The 19,054-nt window shown below is 36.4% G+C and overlaps 1 protein-coding gene across 1 annotated transcript in view; it reads left to right on the top strand.

The window, feature by feature from the left end:
* LOC129230672 (repulsive guidance molecule A-like) overlaps window positions 1-17,955 on the top strand; it is a 49,030-nt gene extending 31,075 nt beyond the window's left edge. Inside the window, exon 3 of the mRNA XM_054865087.1 lies at window positions 17,242-17,955. Coding sequence (XP_054721062.1) covers window positions 17,242-17,865 — 624 coding nt within the window. The 3' untranslated portion in view covers window positions 17,866-17,955. The remainder of the gene's footprint in view (window positions 1-17,241) is intronic.
* Window positions 17,956-19,054: the final 1,099 nt, after the last annotated feature.

The following is a 19,054-nucleotide window of genomic DNA, read 5'->3' as shown; positions in this document are numbered from 1 at the left end:
AAAATACGGATTTTACTCACATCCACCCACGAAAACCGTGTTTTAATGTAAAATTTGCTGACATAAGCCTTAAAAAAGAAAAGAACTCAAACCGCAGACGATCGGTAACTATGACGACGAAAATGTCTCTCTCAAAATAAATATCAAAAACAATGAGCTAGACTTAATGTCATAGTTACCTGAAAAATCAAAGGAACATGTTTTGAACTGGGGCGCACCGAAATTTATTTTTTAGGAGGGGGAGTGGGGATTCTCAATTTTCCGAATGAAACTTCAAATTATTTCCGAGTGATTTAATGATAATATTAGTACGTGTATTCATACATACATTTGATGAGAAGAGACATACGGCATTTCTTTATTATTGTTTTTTTTTTTCCTCCAAATGCTCAAACTTAACTAATATTCTGTCTCCAGGTTTTCCGAATCTCAGTCAAAAACTGATGACGAAAGTTTATGTGGAGGTCACAGTGACCTCCTGTGACCTCTTATCGGGGCATTCCTGGTTTCAAAGCCCGTGGTTTAAATCAAGTTTTTTTTTTTTTTTTTTGAAATTTCGAAAGTTGAAATTAATTCCGAAGTAAGTGAAAATCTAGGAAGATGGAGGAATGCTATTAACATGATTAGGAAAAAATAGGAAAAAAAAGGCCGCGAAACTACGAAATGTACATTTCAATCACACGTGACCTCCCCCGGTGATATATTTCCGTATCTGGTGATGATATTCTACCAGGGCGTAAATTGTCGCTCACGTCTAACGGAGGGAACGAAGAGAGAAAAAAAAAAGTTGCTCAAAAAACGAGACGCGCTGAAGATCGGTGGGCGGAAATCCGTACCCTTCGCTCTCTCTATCGAACTGCGAGCGAGTGACGTCACGGCACCTGGGGCTGACGGCAGAGGAGAGAGGTAAACAAGCCGACGGGGTGACATCCATTCGCGGACCGGAGGGGTGGTCGGGATGATGAAGATGAGCGACTAGTTTTTGTTTACTCCCGTGAAATCGCTTCGCAAGACGCTGCTATGTAGTCTGTGATGCTGAGTCGAAATGAGTGGTTTTCTCATTATTTTCGGTTATTTTTACGTTGCTATTTGGAGACGCTGATTTTTTTTTTTTTTTTTTTTGAATAAGGAAATGAATCAACACTACCGGTGTTTATTTACTTCAAAAACCAGTCTATGCCAGGTCTTAATTCGCATAAAAACTCAAAAAAGCTCAGCCCTCTTTTCGGTGAGGGGCTGTCTATAAATGATATCATTTTTTTTTAATTCGACATATTAGACACCTTCCCCACTTTGTCGCACTTGATATTTACAATTTCCACGCTGTAGTTCGAAAAAAATAAAGTTTTATGGAACTCACCAGAAAAAGATGATCTGAAACCAAGTTACCTTACATTTGCAGTATTTTTACAGTATAAAACCAAAATTCAACGTCTTTTAACCCAGGGTTTTCGCGATCACAAATTAAATACAGTATAACTCCGATTTAACGATTTCCAATGGACTGTAAAAAGTTATCTTTGAATCAAGGATATCGAGGTGCATATACTCGTACATTCAATGCAGTTAAATCCGGACTAGTGAAATGCATCATCCAATTGAGGTAATCGTTAAATCGGGTAACATTAAATCGAAATTATACTGTATAATGTCTAGTCCAACTGATTTCCTGAATTTTACGATAGATCTAAAGGGTGTTAAAAATTTGTTTGAAAAAAACGAGTTAAGATTTATATATATTTCTTTTTTTTTTTTAATTTTGCTCTTTGTTTCATCACGATTTTAGCCTACTTTCCCAGTAAAAGTTAGAGAAAGAAGAAAAAAGCATTAAAGAAGGCTTAATGCATCTTGAAAATATCATGAAAAACAAAAGTCAAAAATTAAAAAAATAAATAAATATTGAAAAATTAAAAATTGGAAAGTATGGGATTGAGATGGGGAAAAATGTCTGTTGATCTGTGTCTGTCTGTCTGTTGTTCTCCCCCCCCCCCTTTTACTGTACTTATATTAATACTAGTGCTTAAAATTATTATAAAGCTATAAAACAATTTTAGATAGGTGGTTTTAGTTATTTTTATTGATTTTTATTACAAAATACGGAACTGCTCCGCAAAATTTTAAATTGCTCCTCAAACTTTTCCTCCAAGGTTGGCAACCCTGTAAGATGTAATTATTTTAATTAGCTTATTAATTTTAATTCTTTTTGGAAGAAGCTAAAGTTTTTGTTAGTGGAATAAAATTTATTTGCCGCTTTGTTTAAAAGGTGCTGCTACTTTATTTGTTTATTTGCTCGTTTATTTATTTTTTACGCATCTAATTCTTTAGATGAGCGAGGCATATTTTAGTTCTAGAAATCAGCTTGAAATATTTTTAAAAAATGTTGCAAATAATTTGCGATTTTAGCTAATTTTGAGAATTGAAAGTAGGTGGTGCTAACATCGAAAACTGAGAATGGCGTCTATGAAAGAAAATTCCCAGGGGGCCGCAAGGGCCCCAGAACCTTTGTTTTGAACTTATATTGCCAATTGAGCTCGGACTATGTGCACTAAAAGCACAGTGAGCTTATATCCACTAAAAAGTCCTAAGATATGTACTAAAAATTTAAAAGATTCCTTAATAGGTTTTTTTTTATGTAGAGAAAATATGTCACCCCTGGATAAGATATGATTGATCTGTCTATTTTTGCAATTCATTATCATAGCAATAAATGTTAATGGGAAAAAAATCGAAAAATGGTGTTAATACTTTCATTGTAATAAATACGTTAATATTTTCATTGCAATAAATCACAATATCTTCTTCAAGTTTTCTCAAGTTAGACATTACCATTTATTATTTAATATAATTTTTGAAGATGAAAATATTGTTTTTACTTCTGCCGGGACTATTGTTTGATAGTATTTGAAGCATTAAAATCCGTCCAGTGCTGACTTTTTTTTTGAGCAATCACGATTGCTTATTGTTCTCATTTGACTGTTTTTGATGTTCCGTGCCTTTTTCAGCTTGGACCAGAAGCCTGCACCACCGCCCACCGTCCTCTGCAGGCGGCGCGGCGCGGCTGCTCCGGTCCTGAGCTATCCGCTTCTCCTGGTCGGAGGCGTCCATGTCCTACACACGCACGCTCACACACTCACACACATACACACACACACACAGGTCTACGCACACACACAAGCCTACACACTTACACACACAACTATGCACACGTAACCGTCCAGGAGGAGAGGCAGGCTTGGGGGGAACAGGAGCCGTTTCTAGGAACAATAACTCCAGTGAGTAGGGTCCTGTCTCAGTTCGTGATTGCGAAAAACATAATTTGAATTCAAAATTTCAGAATTCAAATTAATTATCTTTATTTTTTCTCTCTCTCTTTATTACATTTCCAATTGTTGTGTCACCTTGATCGGAAGTGGAACTGTTTACAAGTTTACTTTTATTACTGCGTACTTCGAACATATTTACAAGGAAGAATGGCGGTATAGTTTGCTTGTTACTGATGAAAAACTCAGTTATATACATTCATTTAAAAATTACAGTTTTTATGCCTTTATGCATACTAACATCAATAGAAGCAAAAAATGTGCCATTGCATGGGCTCTAGCTATGTCCTCCCCCCTCCTCCTCTCCCCAGAAGGTAAATTTACACTGAGCTTGGGCTTATAAACACATAGCTCGAAATCTTCGTAGATCTAATCAGATTTACAAAAGGTGCTCACGAAAAATTAACGCTGTAAAAAAGACTTTTTTGAGAAAAAACCCAAAATAAAATACAAAAAATATGTTTCAATCTGAAATAGGTTTCCCCCCCCCCCCCCCCAACACTAGACTTTAAAAACACTACTTTATGGCACAAAAGAACTCAGAATAGAACCCTGCTTCGTTATTTGTGTAAGTTCTCACCTTATATAAACTAAATCCATTTTAAGCAGCTTCAGCCTACAAATGGAAGCGTTTCTTTTCCGCCCGCCGCCTGCGTCGCAAAAATGTGTAGGAAGCCGTATTTATGTTTCATTTCAGTGTCTCTATTATTCATCTTGTGTTTTATTTTGGAAAAAGTACCTTTAAGAAGCTGTGGCTAAGGGAGTGACTGAGTTCGCGTTATTTTTCTTTTACTCCGACTTGGCAAAGTGCACCAAAAGTTCGTCTGAGACAGCGGTGCGGGTATAGAGTGACGCATCTTTGGAAAGTTTCCAGAGCGCCCTCTATTGTTAGATGTCTATTGTTGGAATCGCACCCTTCACTTTAAGTGAACCCTGTGATGTTGCTTGAAGGAAAATCACATTTATTTTGCATTTTGACGACTGTACCTTGAATTCCGCAGACGACGCGTAAATTTAGGAAAATGACAAATACGAAACACTCATTAAGAAACACTCACAAGCAGGGTTGGCAAAAACCCGGGTTTTTTTTTTTTTTTTTTTAAAAAGCCCATGGACCCAGGGTTTTTTGGGATTTTTAAAATAAAACCAAAAAAAAAAAAAAACCCCAACTAAAGCTGGTTTTTTTTTTTTTTTTTTTTTGTCTTTTTTTAGGGAAAATGTGGGTACGTGTAGCATATTGTAGCGTAAGAATATGGACAAAGCACAAAAACTGTCTTGGGGTTTTAAAAAAAAAAAGCTGGAAAATTCAGCGTTTTCTGAAGAAAAGTATAAAAGACAATGAAACCCAAGAATAGTGAAATTTCAGATTTTTTAGTTTCCGTGATTATCAACAGTTAGGCAAAGTTACTTCTCGAGTGATAAAATCTATTGTTCGTTTGTTCGTTTTCAATTGCTACATTTTTTTTTTTTTTTTTTGAATTTCACTTTATTGTATTTCATTTTGTTATGCAAAACTACTGTAGAACCTCAAGTAGTTTACTCCCTTTTTTACTGAATTCCAGCTTAATCAAGACATTTCCTTGAATTTTATGTTGCCTGTTTTTCTATTTCTGTGTACAGAGTAAGAAATATTAAACTTTTTCGTAAGATAATGAAAATACTGTACATCCTATTCTGTTTTCTGTCCGACCGTTTGTAAAAAACCTGTTAATTTCTAGAAAATATACCTTGTTTATTCGAGATTTGTGACGCGTTGGTTTGCAGAAAATGATTCAAATGAAAGGCTTTTAGCTAGAGTAGTTTCCTCTGTACAATCTACAAATATCGAGAAATAAGTTCATTGTCTGTAGTGAAGAACAAATAAAAAAGTTTAAATTGTAAAAGTATTTTAATTAATTAATTTTTTTAAAAACTTCTCAGAAAATTTAAAAAAACCCAAAAGTGGGCTAAATAATGGTTTTTTTAATGGGTTTTTTCAAAAAAAAAAAAAAAAAAACCCATTGGGTCCAATCCGGCAACTCTGCTCACAAGGGAAATAAAGAGGTAATTTCAGTTCGTTTCCGACAGTTCAATTGAATTTTCGCAATCAAGATTTAAAAAGGAACCTTTTAAGAAACAAATAACCCTTCGTGCATTAATTAAAATTTGCACAAATGATTTTGCCTCCACTCTACTCCAATTGTAAAGTTCTTAAATGTAACCGAAGTGTAAATAACACTACCAGAAAAAAAAATTATAAACAACTCAACAAAACCATACGGGAAAGACCAAACAAACTTTGGGAATATTAGTACAGTCGAATCTCGAAAGCTCGAAGCTTATAACTCAAATATTCCTTTATCTCGAAGTTTTCATCGGGTCCCAAACTTTTGAGACTGTTGTGGAAACTTCCTATAACTCGAACGTTTCAGTCGGTCCCTTGGGACTTCGAGATGACTGTATATAGCGCCATCCCCAAAGCCGATAAAAATCTTGATGCAATCACAGTCAGTTTTGTACACGTCTGAAAATTCATTTTTAAGAAAATTTCCCCGATAAGCTCAAATAATTGTACACCTCGCTAACTAAAAATCAGGTTCGACACCGATTCAACTCCAATGTTTATTTTATAACTAGAAAGTCGCCCGTCAAGGTATAACGGGCGAGAATTTCTTCTACGTTGAAATTTTAACCCTAACACCAGTGGATTAACACTAAAAGCCAATAGATAGCGTTAATTGTTTTTGTTCTTCATTCGCAACTCCAGAGCTCGAATACGTTACCTTGCGGTGATTAACAACACTAAAGAAAAAGGTAAAACATTCCATTCCACGTGTTTTCTTTGGGGTAAATTACAGGCTTCAAACAGTTTATGATGTAATGTAATTTCAGAAGAATAGAAAAGAAAGCTTCCCACAAACACGATGAAAAATTACTGTCATTTTCACTAAGCGTCAAAGCAAATTATAAGTTACGGCGTGTGTTTGTTTTACCTTTTTCATCCGCCATTAGACAGTGACTGCAGCGCAACCTATAGTTTATTGGAGTTGTGAATTCCCCTGAAATAACACAGTCTTACCAGTAAAACAGTTAAGTTACCGGATCGAGTTCAGCCTTGTCACAATAAAGCCTTTCCCTGCATGTTGAACATTACTAAAACACATTATCAAATTATGATGCCGTGGCACGAGTTTCATTGTTGAAATACGCGGGTTATCATCGGCTATTATTTATATGAGGGTACAAGAGAGTTGTTAAAAATCCCAAGTTTTTAAAAGACATTTAAAGGTACATTGTAAGAAAACTATTTCATTATTTAGTTTTAATGCTAAAATGGTCATGCAAAAGATGCCAAAACCGTTCTTAGTGGACACTTTTCAAATGTTGGCATGTCTAACCTTATTTACGGTCACTTTCCTACTGTAATAATATGAAATCGACTCTCTCTTTTCTCAGACATTCTGTTTTTAGTACCAACTGTGTTGTTTTGTGAGTGCTGCTCTGGCAGTTCGAAACTATAATCCAGAAATCCATAAATCCTTTGAACAAATTCCCAACAACCAGGTGCCCGTTGCCGGCCACCCTCGTCTGGTGATCAGAGCAGTCTTACTGCGATGGGGAGGTCCTGGGTTCGAATCCCAGCTCGGACATGGATATACTTTCTTTCTCGTGTCCTTCGTTGAATGTGCTGTGAACCCTGTAAACGAGCCCTTATGGTATGTGTGCTGTGGAAGTTGGGGCTTCACACCAAATTACGCTACATTGAGAAAAGTGAAGCAGCGCACCCCAAATTTCTATCCTAACTGGCACAAGACAAGAGCAACCGATGCCCTTTCTGATTGTTAGATGTTGAATTTCATTTTTTCGAATGGAATCAATTGATTAATTAGATGAATATTATTTTGCCTTTAAGGCGCGCCAACCGTTCTTCTGCGCCGTAGTGTAACAGACAACAAACTGCGCATTGTTACACGCGTGGCACAACGAGATGATCGCCCTGTCCCATCGAAACCTGCTCAAGACGGAGCACTCGTTTGTCGGTTTTATTATTGAGCACTTTTATTAGCAGGGAACTGGTTAACGCCGTATCGGAAAGCACTGACCTTGGCGTGTTCGGGTGAAGAGTCTGACAATGAATTGCTTATTTTCCAATAGCAGATACTTACGTGGAGGGTGTTCCGCGTGTTGAGGTCGAATCAACAAACGACATGCGTATTTTGGTGTGTACTCGAGAATAGCATGTTACTTTATGGAAAAATAATAACTCGTACTGTGTTTGAATGAACAATAATCATGTTTGATTGGTTATCTTTTCATGAGCTGAGCAAGTTAAACGTTTTGCTAGTTAAATATTTTTCCATTTTTTTTTTTTTTGAAGCAATCACGATTGCTTATTGCTTTCATTTGACTGTTTTTGACGTTCCTATCATTTTCCCACCGCCACCCTCCGGAGCATCACCGTCGACCGTGTTCTCACGATGCTGCACCTCTAGCGAAAACCGTCTCCAGGTTTCGTCAATATCCTACACTTACACGCATACATACGCGCACCTACACACATATACATATATACACCTACACACACATACATATATACACCTACACACACATACATACACCTACACACAAACACATAAACACAACTACCCACACACTCACATAAACACAACTACCCACACACTCATGCCTGCACACAGACACAAACACATATGCCTACACACACATACACATACCCCCCACACACATACACACAACTACCCACACACTCATGCCTGCACACAGACACAAACACACATGCCTACACACACACATACCCCCCACACACAAACACACACTCTCACATATACACACACACACTCGTGATTGCAAAAAACATTGGAATTAAATGACAAAATTCAAATTAATTTTTTTTTTTTTTGTCTTAATTCTCGAAAGCTGGATCTCCGGGAAGCGATCGATGTAGTTTTGTTTGGTGTGCTTTTCGTTTCATTCATATTACTATTTTATTCATGAATTTTTTAATTGAAGCTGTGAGAATCAAATGGATGTGAGGGCAAAAATTAAAAATTTGAAGATAAGCAGCAAAATGGTAGGTGAACCTCTCCTCTGTCTTGGAGCAAGAGATAATACTAGGAGCCCTTGTAGGTGCATGATTCGGAAAAACTTTTCATTGAAAGACTACCAAGGACCGCAACTTTAAACGCGTTTTGCTTAATACTTGAAAATATAAATTTACATCCATTTGTTTTTCACTGCCTTTATTGTATCTTAAAGCTAGTTTTTTTTCTTTTTTAAAATGAAATGTGAACCTTATGACAGTCCATCTTTTTTAAAACAATCTTTTCTTTCATCCCTTATGGTTGGTCAAAATCTGCAATATATTTTGGATGAATGTCGGACATAACGTCCAGGTCCAAAACATCTGAGGGACAAAACGTCCAAGGGTTCTGTCCAGCTCACATTTTGTATCATCGGTTACAATTTTTAGTACTTAAAATTTCAATGTATGATATAAATATTTGAAATCATTATGTTGAAAACTTCTTTGAAAAATTCTACTAGATGTTGTGTGAACAATTTCCAAAAAGCAGAAATCGTTGAACATCAATGACAAAACGTTTCCTGTCCGTTTTATTGGGTGCTGACACCCTTTTCCTTGCTCCAGGGGGAGGACCTTATGACCCTCGGGAGGAGATGCAACAAGGTCGTTTAGTCAAATCTTCACAATGGATTTCTTAGAATGGGTCAGTTTTATGACGATACTCCCTCTTTCCTTTCTTGGAACTTCTGAAGTCCCTTGCGTGGGAAATTTTTTATCAGTAGAATCAAGAAAAGACAAGAGACGTTTGCTTTTTTAGAAGAAAATTCGTTTCCGGTCGTAAACCCTTAGTTTCATCTGTTACATGGTCTCAAATCTCAACAATTCAGCCCTACATTGTGGACTGATCAGGAATCTATGTAATCTCGAAGCAGGTTCGTCGATTTGGGGAAAGGTTAGGAGAGGGCAATCCCCCCCTCTTTCTTGTTTTTCGATCTAATTTACCTTAAGAATTCTCCCCCCCCCCCCCCCCCCCCCCCGCAGGAAATTATGCGCCTGCCTCGAAGAGTTATGAGGATAAAACTAATTTTAAACGTAGAATATTTTCAAAGATCAACATAATCAGTTGTGGACAGCCACTAAAGACATTTTAACAAATCGTTTACCCAGCTAAAAGTTATCAGTTTCATATCGATCGTGATGAAATCGTACCACCTTATTTTTGCAGTTAATTTAAATTTTTAATTGAATTCTTTTACTTCTAATGTGAAATACATATTAATGAAAACAATCCCGTCAACTGCTCCTCTCTGTGTAGTGGAAATCGACGTTTTGAAATGGGGTTGTTTCCATCAGTCAAAAGTACTACTTTTAGTCACCGAAGTTGATAGAATGAGCGAAAAAAATAACATGGACCCAGAAAATACTTTCATTTTGGCAACAGTTATTTTTTAATTAATTTTTTTTAAATGTCCGACTTTTCAAACAAGGCGTGGCCTTTATGACGTCACAAATGATGCACTTTGGCGCATCTTTCTACCGTGTTTCCACGTTATGATAATCACGAAGCGAACTAAATATTGCGCCTCTACGCTTGCTATCAACCATATTGTTGCCAGTACATGTGAGTAAAGATGCGAATTAAGTATTGCGCTTATGCCAATGGCATCAGTTAGAGCCTCTATATGGACAGGCCGACGCATCAGCTTAAGTTTAGCCATTTTGGATCGGATTTTTCATTGTTGCACTGCTTGGGTTACCACAGCAGAGTTTCGGGTTTCGCCAAATTTGCCGAAAATAATACTTTATTTAATAAACAATTCACCTGCCGCTAATAATAGCTCGCATTGAACAATCACCAAACGCGAACAATCGCCAGAAAAGACAACCAAACTCGCGCTCCGATCCAAAAAGGCTGATCTTAAGCTAATGCGCCGGCTCGTATATACAGTGGCTCCCAAAAGTGTTCGTACACCTTGAAATTTTGTAGTAAAACCAAAATAACGCAAAACTGAATTCGAATATGAAGTCCAATTTTTTTTTTTTCACACCATTCCTATGCCATTGTGAATAAAACCCAGTAGTTTTTTTTTTTTTTTTTTGGAATATTGCCAGATTTTATTTTTGAAATTTGTCAAAAAACGAAGAGACAGAGAAAAAATACGCCACAAAAGTCATCGTACACTGAAATAGTTTCGAATAAATTCATAATTAAAATTATCATATGTGGTTTTTTCATTATTTTTGCATTGTAATGATACTGTAAAGTCATTTGACTTTAATTTTTTGTCTTTTATTCCCTAATATTCTGCTTATTATTTTAAAATGGCAGGTATGCGTAAAAAATAACAAACACGATTCGAAATTTGTTTTTTTCCCTCACAGTAGCCGTAAATTGATTTGAAATGTCTCTAAATTGGTTAATTTATACCATTCTATAGTGAAGGGCTTGATAAAATGCTTTAAAGACAAGAATCGGATCGAAAACAAGGTAAGAAAAGGTCAACTGGCAAAGTTAACAAAGCGTGATCGGAGGTTTACAGTTAAAAAAAAATATGAAAAATACACAATTCAGAACTGAAAAAGTTTCTACAGAATTGAATGAAACATTTTACGTTTAATTTTTACCTAAAATTGTTCGAAAAGTTCTCGGATTAACTAGATTAAATGGGACCCTCTTCCCGCAGAAATTTTCTTGTTCGTGCGAAAAACAGTAAGCTTACACTTTCCGTCGTAAAATCAATGTTAAATAAGCTCAATACGTTTTGGAACAACGTCTTATTTATAGACGAAAATAAATTCAACATTTTGGATTAAAATTGTTGCATAATTGTAAATGAAAGAAAAAAAGAGGAATTTAATCTTAAGAACTTAGTTGGATCGGTTAATCAGAACGGTGAAGATGTTCTTGTTGTGAGGGTGCATCTCAGCATCAGGACTTGGAAATTTAGAATTTTTTGATGAAATAATGAATTATGCTGTTCATTTAAATATTTTAAAAAGCAATTTAAAACTATTACCCCAAAATTTGGTAATCGGAAACAGCTTTGTTTTTTATCAAGATAACGATAAGAAGCACACGTTCGCGTTTGGTGCCTCAAAATTTGTCCTTAAGCTTGGAAATATCTCCTCAATCGCTAGATTTAAACTTAATGGAACATATTTGGAGATATCTGGTGGCTAGATTACGAAAATATACCATTGAAACGAAAAGCGAACTAGAAACAGTAAGACTCGTAGTGCGGCTGAACACTTACTCAGAAATTGCACAAAAAAAGAAAGAAAGAAACAATGAAATCTATTCCCAGACGTTTAAAAGCTGTTGTTGTTACTACATGATATCCCACTAAATAATAACTTAGTAAAAAATTAGATTATTTACTAATTTTTGACATTTTTTCAAAGTGTACAAAGACTTTTGTGAGATAAAATTTCCGTAACTTTTTGGTTTTTGATTTTAAAAAAATTAAGTTTTAATGTTTTATTAAAAAATTTTGTGTAGTTTTGTTAAAAATAGATCATAGATCTTATAATAAAATACCTATTCCGAAATATTAATTCTAACCAATGGATAAGGGCCTATTTCATTGAAAGTCGTAGGTGTACGAACACTTTTGGGAGCCACTGTATAGGGGCCTTAGCATCAGTGAATGGCATTTCATCACTTGTGATGTCATGTGCAGAAGCATTAAAAATAAAATTGAATCTGCGCAACGATTAATCTAGTTTTTTAAAAATATTAAACTTCGTTAAATTATTTAAAAAATGGTCAGATCCTATTTTTTTCAGCATGCTCTTTCAGAAAAGAATACTTATAAAATTTCGGAAACGACCCCATCGGCTGGCTTTCTGTACAGATTTTTTTGTCCTCCATCAAAAAGCTCTGGGTTACTGCAATTTGCATCTCTTGATGAATAGCAAGCAATAAAACGTGGAACGTGATCAGGTCGAGGATGGTCCGGTTGAGTTGCACCCAGAGGAGCAGAGAACGAGTTTTCTTCGATACTACCCATCCCGTTGGGGTGGAGGCGAAGGCCATCGACCGAGTCGTCTGCTCTGCCGTTCTGTGGAATGACGAGACTCTTGTTCTATTATCGATCTCTTCAGTCCAGTTATACAGTCGGACTTGTCCGCCTCGAATTTCACGGGGAACTAGAAAATTTCGCGATACAGAGGCGTTGATCAAGTATTAAAAAAAATGTGTAATTGGGGCAAATCGAAGAGTTAATACATTCTTTTGATCTGTGGTGCAAACTTCCAAAACAACAGGCAGCCATTGTTCGGTATCACGAATGATTGTTGCAAACTTGACGCCAAATAGTTAAGAATGGTTTCTAAAAGCAAATGGAAACAAAGTATAAATAAAATAATAATTAGTAGTGATAACAACAGTTCTTGATTTGGAATTTTCCTTCATTTTCTACGTTATTTATAAAAAGGATTGAATATATTTTAATTTTATCAGCATTCTCGCCTACGAGATTCAATTTAGTATGAGATGTGCGCTGCGGCCCTCGGGGGAAAGAAAGGTTGGGCACCTCTGCTCTAGATTAGTGACGCGGGGGGGGGGGGGGGGGGGTCAACTCTACCTGAAACTTTTGGTTTAATACTATGGTCTATTTCAATACGGTAGTTTATATATATCGTCGCTAAAAAGGCGAAACAAAAAAATCGAAAAATGAGTTATGACCACCACAGAAATGTCCAAAGTCGATTTTATAATAGGACCAATGGGCGTATCTCTACAATAAATAGTAAAAAAGTTACAGTCCCTCACACTGGTGACGGTTCTTAAGCGATACAGTAAACCGGAAATCTTTAAATCGGTTTTCTGCAAAATGGCTTAAAAGTGAGATATAGTCGAGTCCCGACTTACGCGAGGGATGCGTTCCAAGACTCCTCGCATAAGTCGAAATTTCGCGTTGTGGAAAAGTATATGCATACAAATTTTTTAAAGCATTCCATATACTTTCAGACACTTATAAACACCCCTCAAACTGCTCTAAAGCATTCCTTAACCATACACTAAAGTGTCTTGCATAAAGAACTGAACTTTTACTGTATTTAAAAAGTAAAAAACTGTTATTCAACATGAAATATTTTAAGATGAACAAAATTAATGAGCAATAGGAATGAAAGACATAAAATAAAACAACACGGTACGCACAGCATGTAGTAAAATTAAAGTGATGCACTATAATAGTACAGTAGATACAGTAACAATATTTAAGAGTTAAAAAATGAGGACAGTGATGATTTATGCTCCATGATCAGATCGTTATTCTTATCTAATACATTTTTAAATACGTTTGCTAAGCCTTTTTAGCGTTTCAATTTTGTAGTTGTTCAAGCATATTGAGAATTTAAGAGTTTTTTTATATTTTTGGTCAGAAACTTTCTTTTTCTTCCCATTTTCATAGTTTTAGATGAAGGTGACACTAAGGTGCCATTATTTTTCAACAACTTTTATGTTTAGAATAAAAAAAAATAAATGAAAGCTACTGAGTGTTTATTTGATGCACTGGACTAGTTTGGTGTGGGAACTTTGGCTGTCAGTGAAGCTTAAAGGAATGTAATAACATTCACGAAATCAATATTTAGTAGTCAATAACGAAGCTGATACTTCCTTCCAAAAAAATTCGTGTTGTGGGTGAAAAATTCGCGTTAGCTCTAAAATTCGTTACTCGTGAAAAATTCGCGTTATAGCCATTTCGCGTAAGTCGAATCGCGTTGTAGCGGGAGTCGACTGTACGCCCATTCGTCTTTTTAGCGACGATATGTAAGGACTTATGACCTCTCCTCTTAACAATTTAAATTTTAACAGAAATGATTGAAATTTTGATAGAAATAATTTGAACGGCCCAAAAAGACTCAGCACAACCAAATATTTGTCTTTCATAACTTGGAATTTTCTACGGAACATATTCAAAACTGATCGCCAATGCTCAAGCCCCTTTTCCCACATCTCCCTCGTAGGTATCGAATTTTCCAAAAACTTGCTCACTAATAGTCTGGTAGCTTCGTACTGATCGCCAATGCTCAAGCCCCTTTTCCCACATCTCCCTCGTAGGTATCGAATTTTCCAAAAACTTGCTCACTAATAGTCTGGTAGCTTCGTAATACTGCAATTAAGATCTGCGTAGGCTTCAGAATGCTGCCAGGGTAAGTTTGCCCCAACTATAGTTTTTCCTCTATTGTTTCCAAAAGTAGGAGGCAAGAGTAAATCTAGTTTCTGGTTTTGGAGGAGGTTGAATTATAGAAAGAGAGGGATCATAGTGCAAGATTCGGGCAGAAATGAGGGTTTATGACGGGGAGTTTTGTGAATTGTACCCCTAAAATGTTGTTTTCGGCTATGTTTGGACTAAAAGGACAGAGGGGAGGGAGAGTTAAGACGTCACATTTGTTTGACAATACTAAGGCCCCTATATATACGAGCCGACGCATCAGCTTTTGATTAGCCATTTTGGATCGGAGCGCGTGTTTGAGTGGTTGTTTTTCTGGCGAGCTATCGCTTTTGGTGATGGTTCACAGTGAGCAATTATTAGCGGCACGTGAATTGTTCATTAAATAAAATATTATTTTCGGCAAATTTGGCGAAATCCGAAACTTTGCTGTGGTAGCCCAAGCAGCGCAACAATGAAAAATCCGATCCAAAATGGCTTAGCTTAAGCTGATGCGTCGGCCTGTCTATATAGCGGCTCTAGACAATACGACTGTTGGTGTTTAAAAAAAAAAAGAAGAAAAGAAATTGAGGCTCTCGCGACCAACGTTACGATAGTTGGGACCTAATCTGGAAGCATTCAAAGACTACGCAGATCCTAATCACAACATTACGGTGATGGCACGTTAGGTGTTCCCCAACTATAGTGTAATGTAACTACTTTCTGGACCGGACCCAAAAGCTGAGAAAGTAGTTGTATTATTGCTCAAAGCAATTCAGAATACAGTGAAACCTGTGTAAGTTGACCACCTGCGGTGCACTTACTTTAGTGGTCAACTTACAGAGGTTGATTTATATGATATAGGGCAGATTCGGTGCCTGAAAAAAGCGGTCAAGTTACGAGTCTGGTCAACTTCACAGGTTTTACTGTACGTCTGAAAAAATTTGGTTTAGTATTACAGTAAACACAACTTTAGTATAATTTTCACCTTCTTCGTACTGATTTTTTTTTTTTTTTTTTTTGTATTTTTGGTAATTAATTTACGTTCTCGTTTCGAATGTAACTTTTTTCTTCCTTTTTTTTCCGGGCTTCTGTTCACCTTAATCAGATGAAATAATTTCTAAACGGGTTGATTCAATGCCCCCATCAATTATTTGGTGAAGAAAATGGAATCCCATCTATGCAGGTTCCGCGCATGCGTCGCCCAAATTGGTCAAAATGATACTTTCCGCCACAAATTCCTTGAATGAATGCGAAAGCGAGGGGGGGGGGGAGGGACGTTGTTCATTAAGGATGATTGGGATGAATTGCGAGAAGTCAACATCCGGTCTGGATGGCACACTCCGGAACTTCAGAAGAAGTCAAAAAACGAGTTGTAGAATAAGATGTGAAGCATGTTGCCTGCTTGCTGATTTTGCATTCCGCTTTTGTGCTCTTCGGAATTCTCGCTGCTGTTTTGTTATTCAAATTGCAGACGAGTGATTCATTCGCTTCTTAAGTCTAATTGGAAAACATTTGTGAGGATATTCAAGGGGCATGGGCGCACATGTGTGAAATTTTAGAGAGGGCTGCGAAATATTTTAGCTTTTAGTCCTTTAATTTAAAGATCTATCTACTCTCTTCTCAACCAATTCCGGGCATTTTTCGAATCTGTTGTTTTAATTATGATGGATATTTTTAGGAAATATTCTCTGTATTCTAATTAGGATTTTAAATCACTGTTGACCAGATTTTCATCGTGGTCATGTTTTGCAATAATGTTACTTGGGAAATGCTTCAAATCCCAAGTAAAAGCGACTCATATTTTTATTTTTCTTAGAGAAAAATATATGTTGTCTAAAACATATTGTTACAATTCTGAACGTAAATTCAGCGCAAAATAAAAGTTTTTTTTTTTTTTTAATTTGAAGGACAGAAATTAAAGAAAAAGAGTCATTTCTTAGTTGCTTTTGTTGGTATGTTTTGATATTGATTCTCAAAATGTATCTTAAAAATTGGCAGTTCAAATTTTAGAGGGGATTAGAGAGGGCAATTTTAATATCTATCTTGGGCTCGAGCCTCCTTCTGCCCCCCTTTATGGGCGCCCATGTAAACAGCATTAATCTAAGATATGTTAAATCCTTGTTTCATTGCAGAAACTTTATGAAGAACATGAAAAATGCAGTTGAATTTTGAAGAATTCCAAAAAAAAAAAAATTTTAATAGGGCAAAAACGTTACTAATTAATTTCCGTAACCAATGGAAAAAAAAGTAGTATTTCAAATATTTACTTTTATTTATTTTTTTTCGTTAATTGAAAAGATTACTGCAATTGTTTACATTTTATTCATAAATTGTTTGAACACAATGTGAATGTTTAATACTGTCGACGTTTGGAGGGGCATTCCACGGTATTTTTGACATTTATGTAGAGTCCGTAACGTGACCTTTTTTGCCATAACTTTTTAATTTACTGTTTGATTAGCATATTATTTTATTTTGATCTTTTCCTACCAACACACCAGCTCAAATTAAAATAATTTGCAAATCAAACGGTAAATTAAAAAGTTATGGCAAAAAAAAAGGTCACGTTACGGACTCTACATCATGTCAGAAATACCGTGGAATGCCCGTGGAGGATTGAGAGGGAGTCATGACCCTCCCCTTTATCCGCCCCTGGTTTAAGTGTGCTCAAATTTCTTTAAAATCCTAGATGTCTATGATTAACAGCTCGGTTATTATATTCTGTGTTATCTTCTTTCAGGTTACTGTGATAGTGAGGCAGCATGGTTCTTGTGCCCAGGAGAAAACGTACGAGGCACAAGTGGACTCTCTTCCGAGTGTCTTCGTGGACGGATCCAAGTGGAGTGGTCCGGGAGTCAGGATCCGGGAGGAGACACCTGGCAAGCACATCGAAATCCACTTCCGGTACATAGCCACGCGAATCATAGTCCGGCAAGTCGGACGCTATCTCACCTTCGCCACCCGGATGCCCAGTGCCATAGCAGTCCAGGGTGCCCAGAGTGCCACACTCGAACTCTGCGTCAAGGGTTGCCCCAAAAGAGAACGCATTGACTCTGAACGCCTCTTGGAGCCCAAGAGTGGCCCCAAGCGGGAAGCCATTGCTGCCTGCAGGGCCCTCAATATTACGGACTTCTATCTGGACGCTTGTGTGTTCGATTTGCTGACGACTGGGGATGGTAGCTTCAGCGCTGCCGCCAGAGAAGCAATGCTTGATGCCGGTCAACAACCTGTAGTCAATGGAACGCTGACGGTTGTGCCCAGGAGCTTGGAAAGCCACGCCGGTGCTGTTACCGAAACTGTTTACCTGCTTTTTGGGATGTTACTCTTCTTACTCTACAGGTATCATCATGACTCATGTAGGTAGCTTACCCTCAAGTGATGAACTGTTTGCATCGGTGAAATTCGAAAAAGCGTCGGTTGTTTCTAAAGACGCCTTTTTGTTTACCTCAACTACTACGGCAGCTGATTGACAATTCTCCTTCGGTGCCAAGCATCAAAGCCATGTGACATGTCAGTTAACGTCCAGGAGAAAGTTTCAAAAAGCAGCTACTTTTCAATGTCCAGGCTGGAAACAGATTGAATTTGGCAAGTTCGGAAATTCAATGTGTGTAATATATTGATTGCGAGAAGTATATGGATATAATTTTGAAAAACGTCCTAAGCAACTCCTATTGGTTCTGAATTCAGCCTTTTATGTTTTTGTAGTTAAACTTGTTTTTGATGTTGAGTAAAAGAATTCGAATACCATTGAGAAGTAATAACAACTCCAATTTTGATCGATTCATTTGAGTAAAACTTACGAAAGGTATTGAAAATACATACAAAGACTTTTAATTTTTTCCTAAAAAAGAGAAGAGATATCTGACACATCATCTTTTGAAATCTCAAATAATTTTTACTCAGCTTCAATTATTTATAAGGAACAGGAAAATATTGTACGAAGAAATTATATATAATGGTTACTTTTGGCAAACTAACAGTTTTTAGTCTACTGCTCTATTACTTTTCAGTTAAAAGTGCTATACTTGACCTCATATTAATTTTGGCGATTATTTTTCATTTTAAGCTTAAATGTAAAATTTTCTGTCAACAAACTAAAACATTAAAAGCTCTTCAAACAGTCATTTGAGATAGCGATTAATCCATTATATTTGCCACTATTAAAAATGCGCCTAGTGTATTGTGTATACCTATAGCGTAAAGTATCTTACAGCAGTTTCAATTATGACAACGTTCTACTGTTATGTATAGTGAAAAGACTATGCGGAAAGCTTGAATTTATATAATACAATCTGTTTTCAGCTTAAAATGTTTATGCATTGAATAGCCAAGCATTATAATAATTTGTAGAGAGCCTGATTGTTGGTGTTTTTGTGTAGAAATCAACCAGTCATATGCTTAACAATATTTTAGTGTGGTTAACGATTTAATTGCATTCGTAAATAGTTTAACTTTGTCTCGATCAGTTTGTGATTGTAGCTAAATCTGTCATTCGAATATCTTGAATGAACATAGAAATAAAAATGTGTTAAAACGGTATTGTTAGGAATAGA

Source organism: Uloborus diversus, chromosome 9 (assembly GCF_026930045.1).
Source record: "Uloborus diversus isolate 005 chromosome 9, Udiv.v.3.1, whole genome shotgun sequence".
NCBI lineage: Eukaryota > Metazoa > Arthropoda > Arachnida > Araneae > Uloboridae > Uloborus > Uloborus diversus.
This window is presented reverse-complemented; position numbering and strand designations above follow the sequence as displayed.